This window comes from Canis lupus, chromosome 7, assembly GCF_011100685.1.
Source record: "Canis lupus familiaris isolate Mischka breed German Shepherd chromosome 7, alternate assembly UU_Cfam_GSD_1.0, whole genome shotgun sequence".
NCBI lineage: Eukaryota > Metazoa > Chordata > Mammalia > Carnivora > Canidae > Canis > Canis lupus.
In genome coordinates this window covers 27,347,866-27,371,986 of record NC_049228.1, presented here as the reverse complement: position 1 = coordinate 27,371,986, position 24,121 = coordinate 27,347,866, and the positions used below count along the sequence as shown (strand labels likewise).

General features: G+C 36.5%; 1 protein-coding gene across 13 annotated transcripts in view; it reads left to right on the top strand.

Moving 5' to 3' along the window:
- PRRC2C (proline rich coiled-coil 2C) overlaps positions 1-24,121 on the top strand; it is a 101,959-nt gene that overhangs the window by 32,121 nt on the left and 45,717 nt on the right. For 12 of the 13 annotated variants that reach the window (XM_038542546.1, XM_038542551.1, XM_038542550.1 and 9 more), the window contains exons 4-12: positions 1,035-1,144; positions 2,264-2,389; positions 4,445-4,668; positions 8,480-8,562; positions 9,528-9,661; positions 9,742-9,829; positions 10,882-11,026; positions 12,578-12,631; positions 16,721-17,342. In XM_038542546.1, coding sequence (XP_038398474.1) covers positions 1,035-1,144; positions 2,264-2,389; positions 4,445-4,668; positions 8,480-8,562; positions 9,528-9,661; positions 9,742-9,829; positions 10,882-11,026; positions 12,578-12,631; positions 16,721-17,342 — 1,586 coding nt within the window. The remainder of the gene's footprint in view (positions 1-1,034; positions 1,145-2,263; positions 2,390-4,444; positions 4,669-8,479; positions 8,563-9,527; positions 9,662-9,741; positions 9,830-10,881; positions 11,027-12,577; positions 12,632-16,720; positions 17,343-24,121) is intronic. The other variant, XM_038542541.1, reaches the window with a different exon arrangement.

Sequence of the window (24,121 nt, the reverse complement as noted above, 5' to 3'; positions counted from 1 at the left end):
GGAATATATTGCCTCCCTTAAGTCTCTTATCTTAACTACTACCTTTTTAATTTTCAGGCATTAAATCATTACAATGATTGAATAAAACTGTAGATTTTTTAATTTTTTTTTATTTTTTTATTTTTTTTTAAACTGTAGATTTTTTTTTTTTTTAATTTTTATTTATTTATGATAGTCACAGAGAGAGAGAGAGGTGCAGAGACACAGGCAGAGGGAGAAGCAGGCTCCATGCAGCGGGAGCCCGATGTGGGATTCGATCCCGGGTCTCCAGGATCGCGCCCTGGGCCAAAGGCAGGCGCCAAACCGCTGCGCCACCCAGGGATCCCTAAACTGTAGATTTTTTTAAAACACCTTTTACTTGGGCACCTGGGTGGCTTAGTTAAGTGTCCAACTCTTGATTTTGGCTCAGGTCATGACCTCGGGGTTGAGATCCAGTCCTGTTGGGATCCACTCTCTGCTGGGGGTGGAGCCTGCTTAAGATTCTCTCTTACCATCCCCCAACCCCTCCATCAGTCCCTCTCTTAAAACAAAGACAACACAAACACCTTTTACTCATGGGGATGAATCAGGCAAGTTGCTGTTACCTCTCTGAATAACAATAGTAAGTACAGTGATGAACCTGTTGACTGCCAAATGGAGAATTTGCTTAGCCTTAGCCCTGGCCAAGTCCACCAGTCCAGACAGTATGTATGCCTATAATGTTATTTCTAATTATATGTAAGTATTTACTTCTTCCAAACAGACTCTTGGTAGCTGTGCTCAATAATGAGTGTTTCGTTTTTTTGGGTGTGGTGTGTGTGTGTTTTCATAAAATGAAGAACAAAGCTATCTTAAAAGGTAGAAATGAAAGGGGATAGAATAGCTATACTTTATTTGAAGGAATGTTGCAAAGGAAAAGCATTTGAGGGAGATGCATCTGTGAGTAAATATGTAGCCAAAACATTCTGTACACAAATTTACCTTAACTACAATATTCGTTTTTATTTGATTTGATCGTATAATGTCTGAAATAATGGATTCATATTTTTTTTAAGAACACCAGAAGTTCCACCAGCACAGCCAAAACCTGGGGTTGCAGCTCCCCCAGAAGTAGCACCTGCTCCCAAATCTTGGGCCAGTAACAAGCAAGGTGGGCAAGGAGATGGTAAGTGGACATTAGCTGGGGAAACTGGCTAGGTTTGACAGTTACTGAACAGCCATGCAGCAGATAAGGGGTGGATTTTGGCAGGGGCAGAGAACATTGTCAAGGATATACTCAGACCCTAAAAAAGGATCTTTCTGTCATCAATTGGTGTAGTTAAGTTTCAGTGCCAAGACCCATGTATGAGCAAGTGATAGGGATTTAAAAAGGAATCTTTAAGATACCCTCTGTCCCACATTGTTTTTATCTTTACCCTATGTGACCAGAAAAAACTTTGTAGCTTCTGCTCTTTGGGGCATAAAAGTACCCAGTCATTGTGTAGATTGCTAGAAACCTTATTCATCACCATCTGTGCTCCCTAGCCTTTTCTATTTCAAATATGTGCTACTCAGGATTTCCATAGTAGAGCTAGACAGTAGCTATAAAGCACAGTAGCTGTTATACTCTGTCCCCCACCCCCTCACCAAGGAATGACGGATTCCCCAGCAAAATGTAAATTTCCTACTTGGAAAACAAGAAAGATCTATAAAACATTGTATGGAAAAACCTATCTAGGCCCTCAAGCTAATAAAAATCAGATCTTTTCACTTATAGAAGTATATAAGTAGGCAGGTAGGTGGGTAGATGAGTGAATGAGTGACTACTGAGGTGTAAACCAGTAGCTCAGTTATAAATTCGTTGAAGGCCTTACTGTGATACTTGCAGTGTTGATTCATGTATTCTATTTCAGTAATATTATTTGATTTTTAGAGTTGTTAGCAAAAGAATTTGACTTTTTGAAAATGTAAAGAGTAAAAGAGAAACAAGTGAAACTCTCCTCTTTTGCCTCATCATCTTTAATGAGTCCTGGACAATGTCTGGCAGATTCCTTTCTTAGATTTTTATCTCCTCATGGCTGTTCATTAACTTTCCAAGGGATTCTAATTCTAAAATTTAAAGTTTTATGAATGTGAACAGTGGAATAATTCTATATATATGATATAATATATATAATTATATATATATATATATACACAAAATTGGAATAATTTATCAGAGAAAGCAGAGACCTCTGTCCTGGGAGGGTTTTTTTCATTATCTTCAGTATAAAAGTTACATTTAATATTTTAAAAAAATCTGTAGGAATCCAGGTGAATAGTCATTTTCAGCAAGAATTTCCCAGCCTGCAGGCAGCTGGGGATCAGGAGAAAAAAGAAAAAGAAACAAATGATGAAAATTACGGACCTGGACCCAGTTTACGCCCACCAAGTAAGAATATTTTCTATTTCATAAAAATAGTGAATGAGATTATATTTGTATTTTATTTTGTAACCTTCTGCCCAATATTATTATATGTGTGACTTGCCTAGTTTGAAAAGATAGTAACTGCTCTCATTCCAGTGTGGTTTTTACACGTGCAGTATTGGTATAAATTAACATGTTGGAAATGTAGGTCTTTGGCCTCGCACCCAATCCACTAAATTAGATATCTATATTTTAACAAGATTCCTGGGTGAGTTCTTTGAGTATCTTTTCTGATACTGGGTGAGTTCTTTGCACATTAATATTGGTCATTTTTATAGTAGTAAAAATTTTGAGCCAACCTCCCTAATGTGCAAATTTTAATTTTTAAATTATATCCATTTACTTGCTATTCTGTTAACATTCAAGGATCCTTTCCTTTCTGAACTCACACCAAAGAACCAAATAAATTTGGATAGTGAGTGAGAAATATTTGTATTAAGAAAGAAATAGAAAATGCTTGAGATTGTCTTTTTTATTAATCATATTATATTCCAATTGTCATTACCAAATATCTCAAAGGATCCTGTATTACATGCGAGATCTCTGTTTTCGGTGATGGTTACCAATCTATATTTCTATTTTTTTTTTTAAGATTTTATTTATTTATTCATGAGAGATACACAGAGAGAGAGTCAGAGACACAGGCAGAGGGAGAAGCAGGCTCCATGCAGGGAGCCAGCCCGACATGGGACTTGATCCCGGGTCTCCAGGATATGGCCCTTGGCTTAACGTGGTGCTAAACCGCTGAGCCATCCAGGCTGCCCTCCAATCTATATTTCTGATAACCTGACACATTTCATATTTTTTATGGTTTATTTCTTTTATGGTCTGGGTAAATCATCTTTTTCTTATTTTTAATTGCTAGTGTATAATTGATGCATATTAGAAATAGATGTGTCAGCTCTATTTTCTTTCCTCTCTCTTTCTTTCTCTTTCATTGATTCATTTTAAAAATTTTAAGTGATCTCTACACGCAACATGGGGCTTGAACTTACAAGCCTGACATCAGGAGTTGCATGCTCTATGCACTGAGCCAACCAGGCACCCTCTACTATTTTCTTGTTCAGTTGATTTTCACCAGTTATCTGTTCCTGCATAACAGATTTATCAGCTTAAAACAATAAACTGAACTGGCCTTAATTTCAGAGTATCCAAGGGTCGGGAATCTGGGAGCTGCTTAGCTAGGAGTTGTGGCTCGGGAACACTCTTCTTTGTGTGTGGGCTGCTCACAATATTGCTTCCCCACATAAAGAGAGACAGGACTATTACCGCTCAAGATGGAAACCTTATATCTTGTATTAAGAAAGATCTTTTATCTTTTATAACTTAATTCTGTAAGAGACATGTCATCATTTCTGCTTTATTCTGTAGGTGACACAGATAATCCTGGTATACTGTGAGAGGAGACTACTACTAGGGTATGAATACCAGGAGATAGAAACCCATCTGGGGCATCTTGGAGGCTACCTACCAAAAAGATACCCTAGTAAAACCATTTACCTATTTTGAGTGTAGTTTTACCAGATAATGTGGTCACTGAATTTTCCCCCCTTGGACACGTGTATATAACTAACCTTAGTAGCCTAAAAACAAATGAGAGGATCACTGTCACTATAGAACTCCTAGCCCTCTTCCCTCAGGACTTAGGTTTAACAGTGACTTTAATTTCTATATCAAATATTGGTAAAGCTTGATAGAGAGGTTCTAATATTTTCTGCCCCAACTCCAGTATTTGCTTTTGGTGGTACCCTCTGTGGTACATCTCCTCTGCTTTGGAAGCTACTGTTACCTGATTACCTAAACACTTTGAAAGCATTAGGACCTAGATCAGACTTTTACTGCTGCTTCCCTGCATTTTGTTACTTTATTCAGTTTTGAAATCTGCCTGGTTTGAGATTTCTGTGTTCTATTTTCAGCTTTTTTCTTAGCCCCTTCCCCCCACCCCCTTAAATTTCAATCCTGAATTCTAAGGTGACGTTTCTTAGTTTTAATTGAATTTCTTACCTCTCTCCATACCAGATGTTGCTTGTTGGAGAGATGGTGGTAAGTCAGCTGGCTCACCTTTAACATCTGACCAAGATGAAAAGCTCTCTGGCCAGGATGAAAGCACAGCAGGAACATCAGACCAAAATGATATCCTCAAAGTGGTGGAAAAGAGGATAGCTTGTGGTCCTCCACAGGCTAAACTGAATGGACAGCAGCCTCCTCTTGCTTCCCAGTACAGAGCTATGATGCCTCCTTATGTAAGTATTGTTAAAGAAGCAAGTTCTTAAATAAGAGGTTTTTGCTCTGGGTTTTGAGGAGAGAATTGGAATGGTGAAAAGTTTAGGTTTTTATTTGTATTAACATCTAGCTAAAAAAATAGCATTTTCCTTGATTATGAATGCAGGCAACAAATTACAGAAGTGTTAGGAGTAATTATTAATAGGGATCGTAGATATTTTCCTGTCATCACATTGCTGTGGATATAGCAATATATACTCAGTAATACTTCCACATAATTTATTAGACCCCTGGGTAAACCCACCTATTATTTAATGAAAGCACATACTTCACCATATCACAAATTTTTAAAAATGTTGTGTTAACAAAATTTTAGCATAATTGTTTTCTTTCGTAGTACTCCTTATTTTAGATTATGGATTTAAAACATTTCTATGAGAAGAAGTTCATAGGATTTACAGACTGCCAGAGGGGTTGTTCATGGCACATAAAAGATTAATGTGTGCTTTAGTTCTAAAATTTTTATTGGTAAATGTACCTTTACATTCTTTTTAACTTTTTATTATGGAATATTTTGAACATAGGCAAAAACAGAAATAATAGTACAGTGGAACCTCCCTCTTCTTCCATATCTACCATCCATCTTCAGTAGTACTCAACCTTTTTTTTTTTTTTTTTTTTTTTAAGATTGTATTTATTCATGAGAGACAGAGATAGGCAGAGGGAGAAGCAGACTCCCTACAGGGAGCCCAATGTGGGACTCAATCCTGGGTCCTGGGATCATGCCCTGGGCCAAAGGCAAGCACTAAACCGCTGAGCCACCCAGGCGTCCCAGATTTTATTTTTTTATTCATGAGAGACACACACAGAGAGAGGCAGAGACATAGGCAAAGGGAGAAGCAGGCTCAACCATTGAGCCACCCAGGCGTCCCAGTAGTTCTCAACTTGTGGTCAGTCTTGTTTCACCTATTTCCCACCACCTCCAATTAGTGAAGCAAATCCTAGACACATTATTTTGTCCATACATATTTTAGGTTGTGTTTTAAAACATAAAGATTAGGAGAAAAATCCATCATGGCATCATCATACCTAAAAAGCAAGGTTTTGTTTTGTTTTGTTTTTAGTTAAAAAAATTATTTTTGAAAAGATTTATTTATGAGGGAGAGGCAGAAAGAGTCTTATGCAGACTCTACCCTAAGTGCAGAGCCTGACATGGAGCTGAATCTTGACCCAGAGATCACAACCTGAGCTGAAACCAAGTCATACGCTCAAATGACTGTGCCACCCAGGTGACCCTAAAAAGAAAGGTTTTTCAAACATGTCACTATTCTAATTTCTCTGATTATCTCATAGTAGGGTCCTTTTTTTTTTTTCTTCATAGTAGGATCCAAATTACATATATTCTTTGAGATTGGTTGATATTTTTTCTTAGGAATCCTGTTGTCTTTGGTTACTACTTTCCTTCCACTCTTTTTTTTTTTTTTTTTTTTTGAGCTTATTATAATTTATTAGTTATCGTGTGGAGTTTTTCATAGTCTGGATTTTGCTGAATTCTGTCATTGTATTTTTATTTAGTATATAATTCTGACCCCATATATTTCTACAAATTGATAGTTAGATTTGGGACCCTCATACATTTGTTTGCTCTCAGCCTCCTGTGAAATGATATGACAAATTACATGTGCCCAAGTAAGTAAATTAACATTTTCAGGAGAACATTAATCTCAGAGTATCTGGTTATATTTATTTGTATTATGATTTAATTCCTAAGTCTACAGGCTCTAATTGCCCATATTTTTTGATATTTTTTCTTTGTATGACTTAGTTATTCATACGTACAGGAGGGAAACAAATGATTAAATATGATTGCTTTTTTTTTCCTGTGGGAGCATGATAAAAATGAGTCTTATGTGGTAAATTGGCCTTGAAAAATTATTTACATCTGTCTCCTAATAGTTTCCAGATACCTCTGAATTTTCGGGTGTGTGGGTAGGATGATAGAAGGAAAAGTAAAAAGGGAGACCAAGTGGCTTTTGTTCATGGTTTCATCAGTCATTTTATTTGAAAAATGTATTCCACTAATTAACAAAGACAAAAGAAAAAAAAAAAAAAAAAAAAAACAAAGACAAAAGAGTTTTGTGGGTTTTTTAAGATTTTATTTTTTTACTTTTTTTTTTTTTTGAATTTTAAAGATTTTTTATTTGTTTATTCATGAGAGACACAGAGAGGGGGCAGGGAGCAGAGGCACAGGCAGAGGGAGAAGGAGGCTCCATGCAGGGAGCCCGATGTGGGACTCGATCCTGGGACTCCAGGATCATGCCCTGGGCCAAAGGTAGGCACTAAACCACCAAAGGCAGGCACTAAACCGCTGAGCCACCCAGGCATCCCAGATTTTATTTTTTTATTCATGAGAGACACACACACCGAGGCAGAGACATAGGCAAAGGGAGAAGCAGGCTCCCTGCAGGAACTTGTAGGACTCAGTCCCTCGACCCTGGGATCATGACCTGAGCTGAAGGCAGGCACTCAACCACTGAGCCACCCAGGCGCCCAAGACAAAAAGTGTTTTTAAAAGCATTACTGTATATTGAGAATGTAAAGTTTGCTTCTGTAAATAATTTTGTGGCAAATTCCTAAATTTTAAGCATTTCATATATGAAATTAATCTGTGCCTGACTAATCAGTAGAGGAGGGATCTAATGAAATTTTACCTATAAACGCTTGCCTCCAACAGTGTTTTTGCTAACCTCAGTACAAGATGATGTAACCAAAAATTCTCGAGTATTCCCTAGACAAAGTTTTTCCATTTGAGGTTCATCTGCTGCTTACTTAATTAACTTGATTAACTTTGCTCTAACTCTACTTAGAAATTGTATCTTTAGACGGACTAATCATATAAGCAGCCTTTCTTCAAGTACAGAGTAATTTCTTTACATAACAGGTTTGTTTTTTTTTTTTTTAAAGAAAAGCTAATCTATTTCAGGATATAAATGACATATTTAAGGTAATATAGTCTTTTCTTTCTTGCCTGCCTTCCTTTCCCCTTCCCTCCCAACCTCTTTTTTCCTCTTTCCTTCCCTCTTTTTTCTTTCTTTTCTTTTTTCTTTGCTTTCTTTCGGCCTGGTTATGAGTAAATAGTTACAAGCACCTCTTTTGACATTTCTTCTCTTGTTGGTGTTACCATATTTATAATATATCTTAGAACTTCTCCTAAACTTAGCCTCTCAAATCCACGTTCCTATAGAGAGCAACATCTTTGTTACCTCAGTTTGTGATAACGATCTATATATTAACTTGAAGCAGAATCCACCTATAACCCACCCATGGGAAATTTCCCATACCGACTTTCTTCCTAATTCCCCTGCATTTGACCATCCTTTTTGGGAACTGAGTTTTGCTTTACCAACAAATCTGCCTGCACTTAATCTACTGCATTATGATGAAGTCACACATTATATCCTTTCAAGTCTTTGAACTTGGTTAGGGCTTTGTAGTTCTCTGGGGTGCCATGCATGTTGTCTTTTTAGGATTTTCATGTTAGTACATAATTATTTATGTGATTTTGTTAATGGAGTAGCAGAAGTTCTTCCTAGGATGTGTCCTGGTCATGATCTATATTTGTAAAGTCTTGCTAGGCCAGTAGTCTTAACAGAGGACTTGTTAATTGAGGGTGAATGATGATTCCAGCTGATACAATTAATTATTCACGATATGTTTTATTTTGATATTCCTATAAATTGTAATCTCAAGTTTAGTTGGGGTGATCTATATCTATCTATCTATCTATAAAACTTGGTTGCAAAATTTATCAATTTTGTTTTCTTCATGCAGATGTTTCAACAGTATCCGAGGATGGCGTATCCTCCTCTTCATGGTCCCATGAGGTTTCCACCTTCTTTATCTGAAACGAACAAGTAAGACTATTAAATGATAAAAGTTACCAGGGCAGAAAGGCACATAGATGGTAATTAAGATTTTCTGGAGGTTGAAAGAAAAAAGAAACAAGAGATTTTTCTGGAGGTTGTGATGATTGATTCAGTATTTTGGCCTTAGAGTACAGTTGCCATGGATAAATAATTGACTTTTATAAGATAGAACAAAAATACAGATTCTGAAAACTGAAAATCATGGCCCTAACAAGACATGACAGTTGTTTATCCCTTCTTCCTTCCATGATGTTAATGACTTCTAATTTCTTTTTTTCTCTCTTCATGTGAGACAAGCATTCTCCTCATCTATCTTTTTCTTTCTTTCTTTCTTTCTTTCTTTCTTCTTTCTTTCTTTCTTTCTTTCTTTCTTTCTTTCTTTCTTTCTCTTTCTTTCTTTCTTTCTTTCTCTCTCTCTCTCTCTCTCTCTCTTTCTTTCTTTCTTTCTTTTTCTTTCTTTTTTAAAAGATTTTATGTATTTATTCATGAGAGATACAGAGACATAGGCAGAGAGAGAAGCAGGCTCCTTGCAGGGGAGCCTGATATGGGACTTGATCCCTGATCTCCAGGATCACGCCCTGGGCCAAAGGCAGGCGCTCAACCGCTGAGCCACCCAGGTGTCCCATCTCCTCATTTTTATTAATGTTCTTCATTTTGATATTAGTATTAGTTTTAGCCCTATTGTTCTTTAATATATTTGTTTTAATTAAAATTTTGGCAATTAAAAAAAACCCATTGTCAGATATGAAATACTTGAAAAAGAATTATATATTGTCCTGAATTTATGTATTGATATTAGAATTTTTTCATATATGTGTCAGGTATAAAATATTTTGTACATCAGTCAGTACTAATATTGAATGGAAATGAACTAATTTCCAATTTTTGAATATTTATCAATTTAGAATCATTAAAACTTTGCATCTTTTCCCTCCTAACCTCTTGTTCGTTAGAGGCCTTCGAGGAAGGGGCCCACCACCTCCATGGGCCTCTGAGCCTGAACGCCCCTCCATCCTTAGTGCATCAGAACTAAAGGAGCTTGATAAATTTGATAATCTAGATGCTGAAGCTGATGAAGGTTGGGCAGGTAAGAGGCAAAATCAATTAAGCATTTTAGTTTTTAGGTTTTTTTCAGCAGTCAATCTGAGTTTTTCTTAACTTTAATAGGTGCTCAGATGGAAGTAGATTATACAGAACAGCTGAATTTCAGTGATGATGATGAGCAAGGAAGTAGCAGTCCTAAAGAAAACAGCAGGTAAGCTGTTGGAATATCTTCCACGAGTAATAGTATGAATTTACTGTTACAACATTATCCATTTATGCAGAGAGGGTTCATTAACAGTCATTTGTTCCTTTTTATAGAATTTTTACATTTTACTCTAAAATCTTACTGACTGGGAAGGTGATTAATAAGCCAAGTTTTAAAAGTACAGCTAATCAATGAATTAAAGTTTTGATGTTTCTAAAGAAAATACGTATTTTAAAAAAGATGTTTAGTTTGGCTATATAATTGGAGATATTTTGAAAGACCGTATCAGGGACCATTTCAAACTTGTTACTTGAATGGATTCATATTTACAAAATTGGGAGAAAAATTGAGGTGTACTATAGCTGCTTTAATTGAGTCTTTGATTTTTATAAACTTCAACAAGTAGCATCAAAGTTTGAAAAAATGGCAACTTTTAATCTCTTCTCTAATATAGGGGCGTCAGAGTCCGAAATATATGGGTTATATACCATAAAAATTGGGTTGTTAAAATACAAGGAGCTTGCATGCATGTGTTAGTAGAGTTTTCTAGCCATCGCATTGTAATACAGTGCTGTTTCATAACCAGTTGGGAGATACCTGGGACTTGTGATCTTAAAAAAAAAATTGTAGTTTGACTTCTCTTCTGTCACAAAGTCAGAATAAATTAGAATACAGGTGTTAATTATAATATTACTTGGATGCAGTTAGATGAGACTTTTTGGGCAGGGGGTGATAGAAAACAGTGGCATTATATTCCTTTGCCAAGTTGTGTGTAAGTGTGAATGTCCATATTTGATAACTACTGTACTGTACTTTTTATTTTGTGATGATAACCTGACCAAACCCATTTCCCAACATGTTTTAGATATATAGTATATATTTACTGAATGAATGAATAGCACCACTAGATCACAAAACCATTTCATTCTTTGATATACTCCACTCTCCCCCACTAAAACTAAATAGAAATAATCGTTTTTATATAGACAAAATGCTTTTACTTACAGTGTGGTCTGTCCACTTTACTTTATTATTACACTTGGATTTTGATTCCTTAGTGAAGATCAAGGTTCAAAAGCCCCTGAAAACACTGAAAACCGAAAAGAAGCAGATGAAACGTGCAACACTAAATCATCTTCTCAGATACCTACCCAGCCATCAGTATCAAAAGGTCCCTATGGGAAGGGACCTTCATTTAATCAGGTTTGTTGGACTCAAGGATATCCTTGTCATTACATGTACTTTGGTTGAATTAATTTTATAATCATAAAGTTGAGAAAGAAGAATTAGGAAAATGAGACTATCTTTTGTCTTGAATAGTTGTAGATCTAAACCATAATTTTATTGCATGTTAACAGGAACTGTCAATACAGTAGCTAAAATTATCAGGTAGAAACTAAAGTTTCACTTTTTTTCTTTTCTGTAACAGTCCTATGAAAGTGGAGGGATAAACTTCTTTCCGAACATTGCCAAGTGCTCTATGGTTTATTGAATACTTTGCAAATTCTAATCAGTAGTCATATGTGAAATAGTATGCTGAATTGGGAAGTAAGGAGTAGAGAAATCTATTAGGTGTGAGTTATTTTGAAGAACATTGTTAAAGGATATAATGTGAGTAAAGAGATTCACTTGATCCTGCTTCCAAGAAACAGCATTGCAAACTGGCTGTCATCCAGAGAGTCCACTTAATTCATGGTGTACTCAGCATGTATATGTTGAACTTACACAAAACAGATGGAGGAACTAGTCCCTTCAAGGGAATAAAAGTGGGTAGCTATCAATCTCTGTAAAATGAAAAGACATCAAATATCAGTTGCAATACAATGAGTGTTAAGTGTTGTGACAGAGCACACATAATGAATTCTTAGAGCATTCTCTGGAAAAGGTTTTGCAAAAGATTTGGTACTTGAGGTGAGAATTAGCCAGTAAACAAAAGGAAGAGAAAAATTTTAAGCAGTGGGAACTTGTTCAGAATAGAGAACCATAAGAAAGCATGGCACATTCTAGAAGTCCCTGGTAGTTTGATAGAGGAATAAGAACTGTGTAACAACGAGTATGCTATACGAGGAACTTTGAGTTTTATTCTTAAGGCATTAGTTCATTGGAGAATAAATTTGTGAACTCTGAAAAAAGGTTTTTCAAGTTTTTTTAAATAAAATTCATGTTTTATGTGACTTTAACTTACTGGCTTAATATGGGGAGTGATAATTCCTTTCTTATGAAAGAATAGAGGAGTATCCTATGCCATATCTTGATGTCTTGATTTGTGCGTGTTTGACAATGATCTATCTGTATATTAGCAAGTGAATAGGCTATGTGTTATATTTGATTCCGATATGTTTTAGATGTTTAGTTTCTTTAGGTAAATCTCATACATTTAGGTTGCCATTAGGAAGAAATTAAAAAGAAAATAGGGCTTATGTAAATAAAATTTCAAAATTAAAGGCATACTTCTCCATAGCCAAATTATTACCTGTGGTAGAATTTCAGAATTCATACAATAAAATTCTTTTTTTTTTGCAAAATCCATTTGAAATTCTGATCTTCATAAATGACAGAGTGATTTTGTAGAATATAAAGTTATCGTGCAATAACTTTAATAAAGTTACTCTTTATTTAAAAAAGAGAAAAAGATGAAGATAGTTTACTTTTTGCAATCTTGTAGTGCCACCGAAAAAGATTACGTATGTTCAGAAATGTTTCCAGTAGATCTTTTATGTTGTTATTTTGTAATAGTCCTTATTTTTATGATAGGAACGCGGACCATCTTCACACCTGCCACCACCTCCAAAACTGCTTGCGCAGCCGGTAAATCTTAAAATCTTATTTGGGGTCTGTCTGTATCATTTGATTTTATTTGTTTTAAGGGAGAGATTTCTGTATGCTTCTTATTTATAACTTTTATGATACAATTATGAATTTTACCTTGTTAGCTTTTTGCGTACTTTCTCTTTGTCTTCTTAGCTGATAGACATGGTCCTGACTTCACTAAGAAAAAGAGAAGCAACTGTATCTCATTTCAGTGCCCTTATTATTCTGACTTCTTCCTGTCTTCCTTTTTTTTCTATTTTTTTTTTTTTTTTTTATTCATGATAGAGAGAGAGAGAGAGGCAGAGACACAGGCAGAGGGTGAGAAGCAGGGTCCATGCAGGGAGCCCGACGCGGGACTTGATCCCGGGACTCCAGGATCATGTCCCCTGCCAAAGTCAGGCACTAAACCTCTGAGCCACCCAGGGATCCCCTTCTTCCTGTCTTCCTACTAAAGGGCAACTCTTACTATTCCTCTGGCCCCCTCTTCTATCACTTATCGGTAATATTATCTCCCATCTTAAGATACTTAAAGGAAAAAAAAACGACCCTCCTTTAACTCTCACTACCGTCCACCCCCCTGTAGTTTCTACCCTATTTATCTATTCTCCTTCATGGCAAAATATTAGTGAGCTATTTACCCGTACTATCTTCACTTTCTCTCTCATTAACCCTTTATAAGTAACACTTTTCATCTACCACTATACCTTTGAAACTATTATCATGAAGGTCAGTAATGATTCCCATCTTGCCAAATTCAATTCTCTTGACTTCATTTTACCCAATCGCAGTAGCAGTTGACAATAGCTAATCTTTCCATCCTTCTTAAAAGACTATTTTTTTTTTTTTTTTTTTTTACTTTTGCTACATCACACTATTGTGTTCTCTTTTTTCAATTTGTATTTCTTCCGGCCTTTAATACTTTTGGTTGAGGGGGGGTCTGTTTTGTTTATTAAAGATTTATTTATTTACTTATTAGAAGGAGAGAGGAAGGGAGTTCACACATATAGGAAGGGGGAGGGGCAGAGGGAGAGAGCTAATCCCAACTCGACTCCCCACTGAGCATGGAGCCCAGTGTGGGACTCAGTCTCACCACCCTGAGATCAAGACCTGAACTCAGATCAAGAGTTGGGAACTTAACTGACTAAGCCACTCAGGTACCCCTGGATGTTGGAGAGTTAAGGGCTATGTTCTTTTTCCTTTTTCTGACTGTATCCTTTCCTAGAGGATTTTATATATGTGCTTTTGGTAGTTAAATATATATTATCTGTAGCCCTTAAAGCTCTACCCTAACTTCAAGAGTCATGTATTTAGTGATCAATTAAGCATCTCCACTTGGATTTCTTCTTCTTTTTTTTTTTTTTTTAAGATTTATTTTTTTTTTTGATAGCATGAGCTCAGGGAGGGGTAGAGGGAGAATCTCAAGTAGACTCCCCTCTGAGCTCTATGTGGGTCTCATGATCCCAAGATCATGACCTGAGCTGAAATCAGGATTTGGTTGCTTAACCAACTGAGCCACCTATCATCCTTTCACTTGGATTTCTGATAGATATTGTCCAGACCATAACATTTTCCCCCGATACACAACACCCATGCAGCCCTGCTTCTTCCCTTATCTTACCATCTTAGGTAATGGCATTATCATTCACCCATTTGCTCAGGTTAAAATCTAGAACTTTCTTCCTTAATTTTTATTGTACATACAGCCTAATCTATCAGCAAATTACCTTACCCCTATTTTCCGAATATATTCCTACACTGAGTACTTGTCTACTATCTGTTACTTTTCATTTGAACTATCCTAGTAGATCCTTAAAGGTCTTATTTTCCACTCTTGTTCCTCCTTTTCCATCACCTCCATCCGAAAGAGGACTCTTCTGATCAAATTTATTGCTCGGGTGTTACCACTTAATAGGCGTTCCCAAATCATCCTGCTGTGGTAGGCATACCTATCACAACCATCACCTCTGCCAGTCATTTTCCTTGTAACCACTGAGTGCTCTTTATAGTATTTTTATATGTAAACAAGCTAAAACTAAGCATCTAGAAGAAAATTGTAGAAGGAAATCTTTAAATTCAGGTCAACAGAGATGTTCTTGGATAAGACACAAAAAGCATGACTTAGGAAAAAAAAATATGTCAGTTGGACTAGAGGGCAGCCCTGGTGGCTTAGCGGTTTAGCGCCGCCTTCAGCCCAGGGCGTGATCCTGGAGACCTGGGATCAAGTCCCACGTCAGGCTCCCTGCATGGAGCCTGCTTCTCCCTTTGCCTGTGTCTCTGCCTCTGTCTCTCTCTCTCTCTCTCTGTGTCTCTCATGAATAAATCAATAAAATCTTTAAAAAAAAAATTTGAGGCGATGAAAAAATACGTCCACAAAAATTTAATACATCCGACCAAGAACATGTCCTGGAATATATTTTTTAAAAAAAGAACAAACAAAAGACTCTTATCACTAACAATAGGATACATTGCCCAACAAAATGATTTGAACATTCACTTCACAAAACGAGATAGACAGGTGGCCAGTAAGCTCATGAAATGATGTTCACCATCTTTAATTACCAGGGAAAGCAAATTGAGACCACAGTGAGATTTTGTTGCACTTCCAAAATTTAAAGGGCTAGGGATACCAAATATTGGTAAGGGTATAAAGTAGCTAGCACCCTTATATATTAACTGGTGCGGCTGTAAAACCTTGTAATCACTTTGGAAAACAGTTTGGCAGTGTTTTAATAAAGTGGAAAGATATACCTACCACATGACTAAGCAGTTCCACTTCTAAATATTTATCCAAGAGAAATGAAAACATACGCATTTACATAAAGACTTAGGCACAAAAGTCCATGACTGTTTATTCAGAGTTAAAAATGAAACATGCATTTGCACAAAGTCTTAGGCACGAATGTCCATAACTATTTATTCGTGGTTAAAAAAAACTAGAAGCAGTCTACATGTCCATCCACAAATGATGCAGTGTGCCTATGATGGAATACTGTCCAGCAATGGAATAAAACAGATTTCTGATAGACACCTCAAAACTGTTATCCTCAGCATGAGAAGCCAGATACAAAAAATATAATTTGAAGTATTCATATGTATTGAAATTCTAGGAAAGATAAAACTACTCTCTGTTGCCAGAAGTAGACTAACAGTTGTTTGGGGTTAGGGGTACTGGCAGATAAGACCACACTGTTAGTAAATGATAGACCGGATCATATATATATATTTTTTATGTTTAGTCCAGTGTTTTCATCATACTACTATTTTCTTATTTGTAAGGATTCTGACTGGTTATGTGACTTTTCAGGTTTCTTCATCATACTAGCCATTAAAATCAGTATCTTTAAAACAAAAAAAAAATTTTTTTTTAGTTCCTTAACATTTCAGCCCTTCAAGTGCTCTTTTTTATTCTGCTTATTTTGTGTAGTTGCTGGCAGTGATTGTAGTTGTTTTAAAACATATCAATTAGAAAGTAGATCATTAAAACTCAGTCTCTCAAGCAATATCCCACATTCTACTATGGGTTATAGTATGCATTTCTAGATCTTTTAGTGAAAAGATTATGAATTTTTCCTCCTTTAAAGTGTCAGCAGTAGTAGTGTTTCCACCTTCTTCACTTAACACCTCTGGCTGGCTGTTTTTGCCCTGTAAATGCACCTTTGTCTTCTCAGGGCTCACACGACACTGTTGTTGATCTTTATGGATTTTTCTCCCTTAGGCATTCCATCTCTAACGTTGCTGCTCTGAAAAACATTCATGTTCTAGATTTCTTTCATGTCAAATTTAGATTTTGAAATTCGTGTTATGACAGCTTCTAATTTTATTCAACAAATGCTATATGAGCAATAATGTCTACCACAAAAATAGGTATATGGCCTAGATTAATTTTTCTCGTCTAAGTTTTATGAATTCTCTAAATTTATTATTTTCCTTATGTTGCTACTTGTTTGCATTTTATTAGGTATGCTTTATCAGAAACACTAGTGGCATTTTGCAGAATTTTTCCTTCCTTCTTCATGTCTGTGGTATCCATTGTTGGATGGAAATAGATCTGTCATAGTCATCTGATAATTTATCATAATGTTTCAGCATCCTCCTCCAGACCGACAGACAGTACCTGGAAGACCAGGCCCTTTCCCCCCCAAGCAGCAAGTACCGGATGAAGATGAAATATGGAAGCAAAGAAGACGACAGCAGTCAGAACTTTCTGCAGCAGTGGAACGCGCTCGAAAGCGGCGTGAAGAGGAAGAGAGAAGAATGGAAGAACAAAGGAAGGCAGCATGTGCAGAGAAGCTGAAACGATTGGATGAAAAACTTGGCATAGTGGACAAACAGCCATCTCCAGAGGAGATTAGAGAAAGGGAACGAGAAAAAGAACGAGAGCGTGAGAAAGAACTTGAAAGAGAACAGGAACGGGAACGAGAGAAGGAGAGGGAAAAAGAAAGGGAGAGGCAACAAGAAAAGGAGAAAGAACTGGAGAGAGAGCAGGAAAAACAAAGAGAACTGGAAAAGGAAAGAAAGCAAGAAAAAGAGAAAGAACTAGAACAACAGCAGGAAAAGGAAAAAGAACTGCAAAAGATCAAGGAACAGGAAAAGGAATGTGAGTTGGAGAAGAAAGAAAGGGAAAAAGTGGAGGAAAAAATCGAACACAAAGAACCTACATTAGAGCCTATGGTAGAAAAACCAGAAAGTGAAACCAACTGTAATAAAGGTATGAGAGTCCTGTTTGTTCTTACTTTACCTTATAAAGGCTTCATAATACTTCTCTGGTGTATCTGTTTGTGTATTTTAATATATGTATATAATCCAGATGTGAGTAATTGAGGGTTGTTTTTTTGTGTTTAAGATTGATTTTATTATTTATTTAAAAAGACCGAGATTGAGCCTGCACACGTGTGAAGGGGTGGGGGCAGATGGAAAGGGAGATAGAGAATCTCAAGCAGATTCTCCACGGAGTGCCCAGTCCAACGGTGGGGTGGATCCCAGGACCCTGAGATCATGACCTGAGCTAAAGTCAAGAGTCAGACACTTGACCAACAGAGCTACCCAGGTGCCCAAATTGAGGTTAAAAAAAAAAAAAAAAGTTGAATTTCATTGGATATTTTAATATACTTTTTTCCGATAATTTTTATTTTGATAAAATACACGTAATATGAAATTTAGCATCTTAATCATTTTTAGTAGGTGTACAGTATCAAATACATTTATAATGTGCAATCATTACCATTGTCCATCTCTAGAACTCTTTCCATCCCATAAAACTGAATCTCTGTCTTACTAAACAGTAGTTCCCTATTCTCCCCTCTCCTCAGCCCCTGGCCACCACTATTCTAATTTCTTTCTCTGATTTTGACCGTTCTCAGTGCCTCGTACAATGTTTATCTTTTTTGTGACTGGCTTATTTCATTTAGTATAATGTCTTCAAAGTTCTTTTCATATTGCAGAATTTTCATCCTTTTTTAGGCTAATAATCTATATATAAAACCAGTTTGCTTATCTTTGTTGATAGGCACTTGGGTTGATTCCATATTTTACCTATTTTGAGTAATGCTTTTGTGAATGTGAGTATACAGATATCTTGTTGAGACCTTGCTTTCATTTCTTTGATTACATACTCAGAGACGGGATTTTCGGATTACATGGCAATTCTGTTTTTAATTTTTTGAGGAACCACCATACTGTTTTTCACAGCAGCTTTACCATTTTACATTTCCACCTACAGTACACAAGGGTCTAATCTCCCCACATCCTCACCAACGTTTTGTTATTTTCTATGGTTTTTTTTTTTTTTTTTTTTTTATATGATAGTCACAGAGAGAGAGAGAGAGAGAGAGGCAGAGACACAGGCAGAGGGAGAAGCAGGCTCCATGCACCGGGAGCCTGACGTGGGATTCGATCCCGGGTCTCCAGGATCGCGCCCTGGGCCGAAGGCAGGCGCCAAACCGCTGCGCCACCCAGGGATCCCTCTATGGGTTTTTTGATAGTAGCCTTCCTATTAAGTGTAAAGTGATATCTCACTGTAGCTTTGATGTACATTTTGCTGATGATTAGTGGTGTTGAGAATTATTGTGGTTTTTGGCCATTTATGTATCTTTGGAGAAAAGTCTGAATCCTTTGTTCATTTTTTTAATCAGACTGTTAAGTTTTAGGAGTTGGCTATATATCCTAGATGTTAATCCCTTACCAGATACATAATCTGTCAATTTTGTCTCTCTTTACGTAGGTTGCCTTTTAACCGTGGATATCCTATTCATACACAAAACTTTTAAGTTTTCATGAAATCATTCTAGTTTTTGTTGCCTCTGCCTTTGGTGTCAAATCCACGAAGTCATGGCCAAATCTAATATCTTGAAGCTTTTTTCTGTTTTCTTCTAAGAGTTTGATAGTTTTATGTCTTACATTTATATCATTTATTTATTTATTTATTCATTCATTCATTCATTCATTCAATCTTTTACCTATTTAGAGTTGTGCTATACATTGTGTTAGGTAAGGGTCCAGCTTCATTCTTTTGCATGTGGACATTCAGAATTGTTGGAAATACTATTGTTTTCCCCCATTGAATGGTCTTTAGCAGCCTCTCCTAAAACTAAAATCATTCTACCATGTATGCGATGGTTTATCTTTTTATTTTTATTTATTTATTTATTTTAAAAAAATATTTATTTATTCATGAGAGACACAGATTGAGAGGAGAGGCAGAGACACGGGCAGAGGGAGAAGCAGGCTCCCCGCAGGGAGCCCCGTGTAGGACTTGATCCCAGATCCGGGGATCACCACCTGAGCCAAAGGCAGGCGCCCAACCGCTGAACCACCCAGGCGTCCCTATACGATGGTTTATTTTGGGGTCTTGATTCTATACCAGTGATCTATCTGCCTGACTTTATGTTGGTGTCATACTGTTTTTATTACTGTAGCTTTGCCATATGTTTTTATTTTTTATCTTTTGAAAGATTTGATTTATTCATGAGAGAGAGAGGGGGGCAGAGACACAGGCAGAGGGAGAAGCAGGCTCCATGCTGGTAGCCTGATGTGGGACTCGATCCTGGGACTCCATGATCACGCCCGGGGCTGAAGGCAGAAGCTAAACTGCAGAGCCACCCAAGGATCCCCTTGCCATATGTTTTTATATCCAGATATTTGAGTCCTCCATCTTTGTTACTTTCTTTCCATGAAGGTTTTGGCTATTCTGGGTCCCCCTGAGAGTCCATATGAATTTTAAGATGGATGTTTCTATTTCTGTAAAGAAAGCAATTGAGATTTTGATAGGGGTTGCATAAGTATAAGTTGCTTTGAGGTAGTATTCATAATGTTAGCAATATTAAGTTTTCTGTTCTGTAAACATGGGATGTGTTTCTTCCATTTATGTCTTCCTTAATTTCTTCCAGCAATATTTTGTAGGTATAAGGCTTTTCCTCTTTGGTTAATTCTTAAGTATTTTAGGGGTACCTGGCTTGCTCACTTTGGGGAGTGTGTAGCTCTTGATTTCAGGGCCATGAATTCAAGCCTCATATTGGGTGTAGAGATTACTTAAATAAAAACTTTTTAAAAATTCTTAAGCATTTTATTCTTTTTGGTCCTGTTGTAAATGGAATTGTTTTTGTAATTTCCTTTTTTAGATCATTATTGGTATACTAGAGATGCAGGTGATGTGAGCAGATGATACAATCTTATATAGAGTAATATACTATATAGATTTATACCATAAATCTCAAGGGATCCAGAATAGCTAAAACCATCTTGAAATAAAGTAACAAAGATGGAGGACTCCCACATTGGGATTTAAACTACAAAGTTTGTTTTTAGGAATTTGTTCATTTCATCTTGGCTTTCCTATTTATTTGTTGGTATACAGTTATCCATAATATTCTCATAATCATTTTTATTTCTGTAGAATTAGTGGTAATGTCCCAATTTCTATTTCTGATTTTAGTAGTTTCAGTCTTTTCTTTTTTTGCCTTAGATGACCTACCTAGTTAAAGTTATGTCAATTTTGTTGATCTTTTCAAAGAACCCACTTTTAGCTGCATTAATTTTCTCTATTTTTGTATCTCTGTATTGATCTTTTTTGCCTTTCTGCCAGTAACCTTGGGTTTACTTTGTTCCTAATCTCTTTTCTTATGTTGTAACACTGGGTTTGGATTGGAGATCTTTCTTTTTAATGTAAACATTTATAGCTATAAATCCCACCCCCTCGTTGTATTTCTTTTGCTGCATCCTATAAATTTGGGGATGTTGTATTTTTGTTTTCATTCATCTCGAGTATTTTCTAATTTCCCTTGTCATTTATTCTTTGATCTCTTAGTTAAGAGTTTCGTTTAATTTCCATAGATTCGTGAATTTTCCTGTTTCACTCTCCCCTTCCCCCCATTTTTTTTTAAGATTTTATTTATTTATTCATGAGAGACACAAAGAGAGGCAGAGAAACAGGCAGAGGGTAGGCTCCATGCAGGGAGCCCAAGGTGGGACTCGATCCCGGGTCTCCAGGATCATGCCCTGAGCCACCCAGGCTCACTTATCTTTTTTGATTTCTAACTTCATCCCATCATGGTCAGAGAAAATATTTCATATGAGATTTATCTTTTTAAATCAATTGAGCATTGATATTGTGGCCTAACATACAGTCTGTCTTGGAAAATATCTTATGTGCACTTAAGAAGAATGTGTTGTTTATTGTATTTAGTCCTTTGTTTCCTCACTTACCTTCTGTCTAGTTGTTCTATCCATTATTGAGAATAAGGTATTGAAGTGTCAAACTGTAAAAGTAGAACAGTCTTTCCCTTCATCTCTGTCAGTATTTTGCTTCATATATTTTGATGGTCTGTTCTTGACACATACCTTAAATATGTGTAAATAGGGGCACCTGGGCGCCTCAGTGGTTGTCTGCCTTCAGTTCGTGTCATGATCCCAGGGTCCTGAGATCAAGTCCTGAATACTCCTCCCTCTGCCTTTGTCTCTGGGCGTTCTCTCTTTCTCTCTCTCTCTCTCTCTCTCTCGAGTAAAAATATAAACTTTTTTTTTAAAAATTAAAAATAAATGTGTAAATATTTATAATGGCTATATCTTGCTGCGCTGAACCTTTTATTAGTATATAATGTCCTCCTTTGTCTCTTGTAAAACTTTCAATACAAAGCCTTGCTTGTCTGATATTAGCGTAGCTGATTTGGTGTGTTGCTCTCTCGGTTTCTATTGTTAATGAAGTATCTGTTCATCTTTTCAATTTCAGTGTGTGTCTTTGGGATCTTAAATGTGATTCTTGGAGATAACATAGTTGGATCACATGTTTTTATCAATTTGGGACTGTCTTTGTTTTTTGATTGGAATCTAGTTCAATTTATTTAAGTGTTGATTAGAAGGGATTTATTTCTGACATTTTGGTATTTGGTTCTTATATGCCTTATATTCATTTGTTCCCCTTGTTTCCTGCATTACTGCCTTCTGTGTTTAGTTGATTTTTTTTTTAACGTTGAATCATGTTACATTCTTTTCTCATTTCCTTTTGCTTCAATTCTGTATCTACTTTTCTTTGTTTTTACAACGGGATTACATAAGCATCCAAAAGTTGTAACACTGAATTTATATCATCTTAACTTCGATAATATACAAAAACTTGTTCTTTTTCCTTTAACAGTTCCATTTGTATTCCTTTTGGTTGTTGTCACAGAATTACATCTTTTTACTTCGTATCCCCAGAAACAAATAATTATTTTAAATGCATTAGTTTCTTAAATCATGTGGAAAACCGTGTAGACTTACAAACCAAAGCATTGTGTTACTAGCTTTTAGACTAATGATTACTTTAAGAAAAGTATTCATTTCTTAAATCATGTGGACATAACGTCTATATGTATTTGCCTTTATTAAGATCATTATTTTGTCATGCAGTTTTGGTTTACTGTGTGCGATCCTTTCCTTTTTTACCCTGCAGGACTCCCTTGAGCATTTGTTGGAGGGCAGGCCTTGTGGTAATGAACTCTTTCATAGCTTTTATCTGTAAATATTTCAAATCTTTCAGTTTCTCCCTCATTTTTGAAGAGCAGTTTTGCCAGAGAAAGGATTTCTTGGTTGATAACTTTTTTTCTTTTAATATTTTGTGATGATTTGTAACCTGTAATCTTTCTGATGAGAAATCTGATTGTTTTACTTGAGAATTCCTTGTATGTTACCTCCTTGGTGCTAACCTTCTAGTTTCAAGATTCTCTCTTTGTCTTTTTAAAGTTTGATTATAATGTGTCTCAGTTCTTAGAGCTTCTTAGAAGTTATATTCACGTTATCAAATTTGAGATGATTTTGGTCATTAATTTCTTCAAATAGTCCCTCTGTCCTTTGTCTCTCTCCTTCTGGACTCCCTCAGTGTGTACATTTGTTCTGTTGATCTTGTTTTATAGATACCTAAAGCTCTGTTTTTGTTATTGTTGTTGTTCTGTTCCTCAGACTTAATAATTTCCATCGTCCTATCTTCAGGTTTGCGAGTTCTCTGTTCTCCTTGCTCCAACGTGGGTTTAAATGTTAACCAGGTGGACACCTGGGTAGTTCAGTTGGTTAGGCATCTGACTCTTAGTTTCAGCTCAGGTCATGATTTCATGGGTTGTGGGATCCAGCCCAGCATCAGGCTTCAGCTCGTGCGGGGGCAGGGGTCTACTTGAGGATTCTCTCCTGTTGCCACTCCCTTTTTTTAAAAAATTTTTTATTTACTTATGATAGTCACACACACACACACACACACAGAGGCAGAGACACAGGCAGAGGGAGAAGCAGGCTCCATGCACCAGGAGCCCGATGTGGGATTCGATCTGGGGTCTCCAGGTTTGCGCCCTGGGCCAAAGGCAGGCGCTAAACCGCTGCTCCACCCAGGGATCCCCTGCCACTCCTAATACACGTACACCCACTCACTCAGGCGCTCTCTCTTTCTGGTAAATCTTTTAAAAAATACATGAGGGGGGGGCTGTGTAGCTGGTACTGTGCTAAGAACTCTAATTGATATTAACTGCAGTTTTATCCTCCAAGCCTTCCCTTGAAAGTTGCACGCCTTTAATAGACTCTGGAGTTGAGTAATTAGATCAGACAGATTGTGTCAGTGCAGTTTTGTTGTCTGGGTTGGGAAAGAGATGCTTGGTGTTTTCTTCTCCGCTGTCATCTCCAGATCCTGTGTCTTATATAAAAGGGTGTGAAGACAACATTTGCACTATAAAACATGCACTAGAGCCATTTTTTCTTATTTTATATTAACAATAAAGGGTGTTGAAAGAAACAAGTTACAGGGTTTGGGGAAGGATAATTGTGGAGTTATTCTGCAAGGAAACAAAGTCTCTCTTGTGTTTCTTAAAGTTGTTAGATGAACTTCAGTTCTGTTTTGTCTGCAAAATTGTGTTGGTTTCATAGTCACATATACTCATTCTTCTACTCTTTTCTGATTCTAAGACATTTAAGTTTTCATTTGTATACCTATATTAATACTTCCAAAACTTTAGTTGAATAGAGCTTAATGGA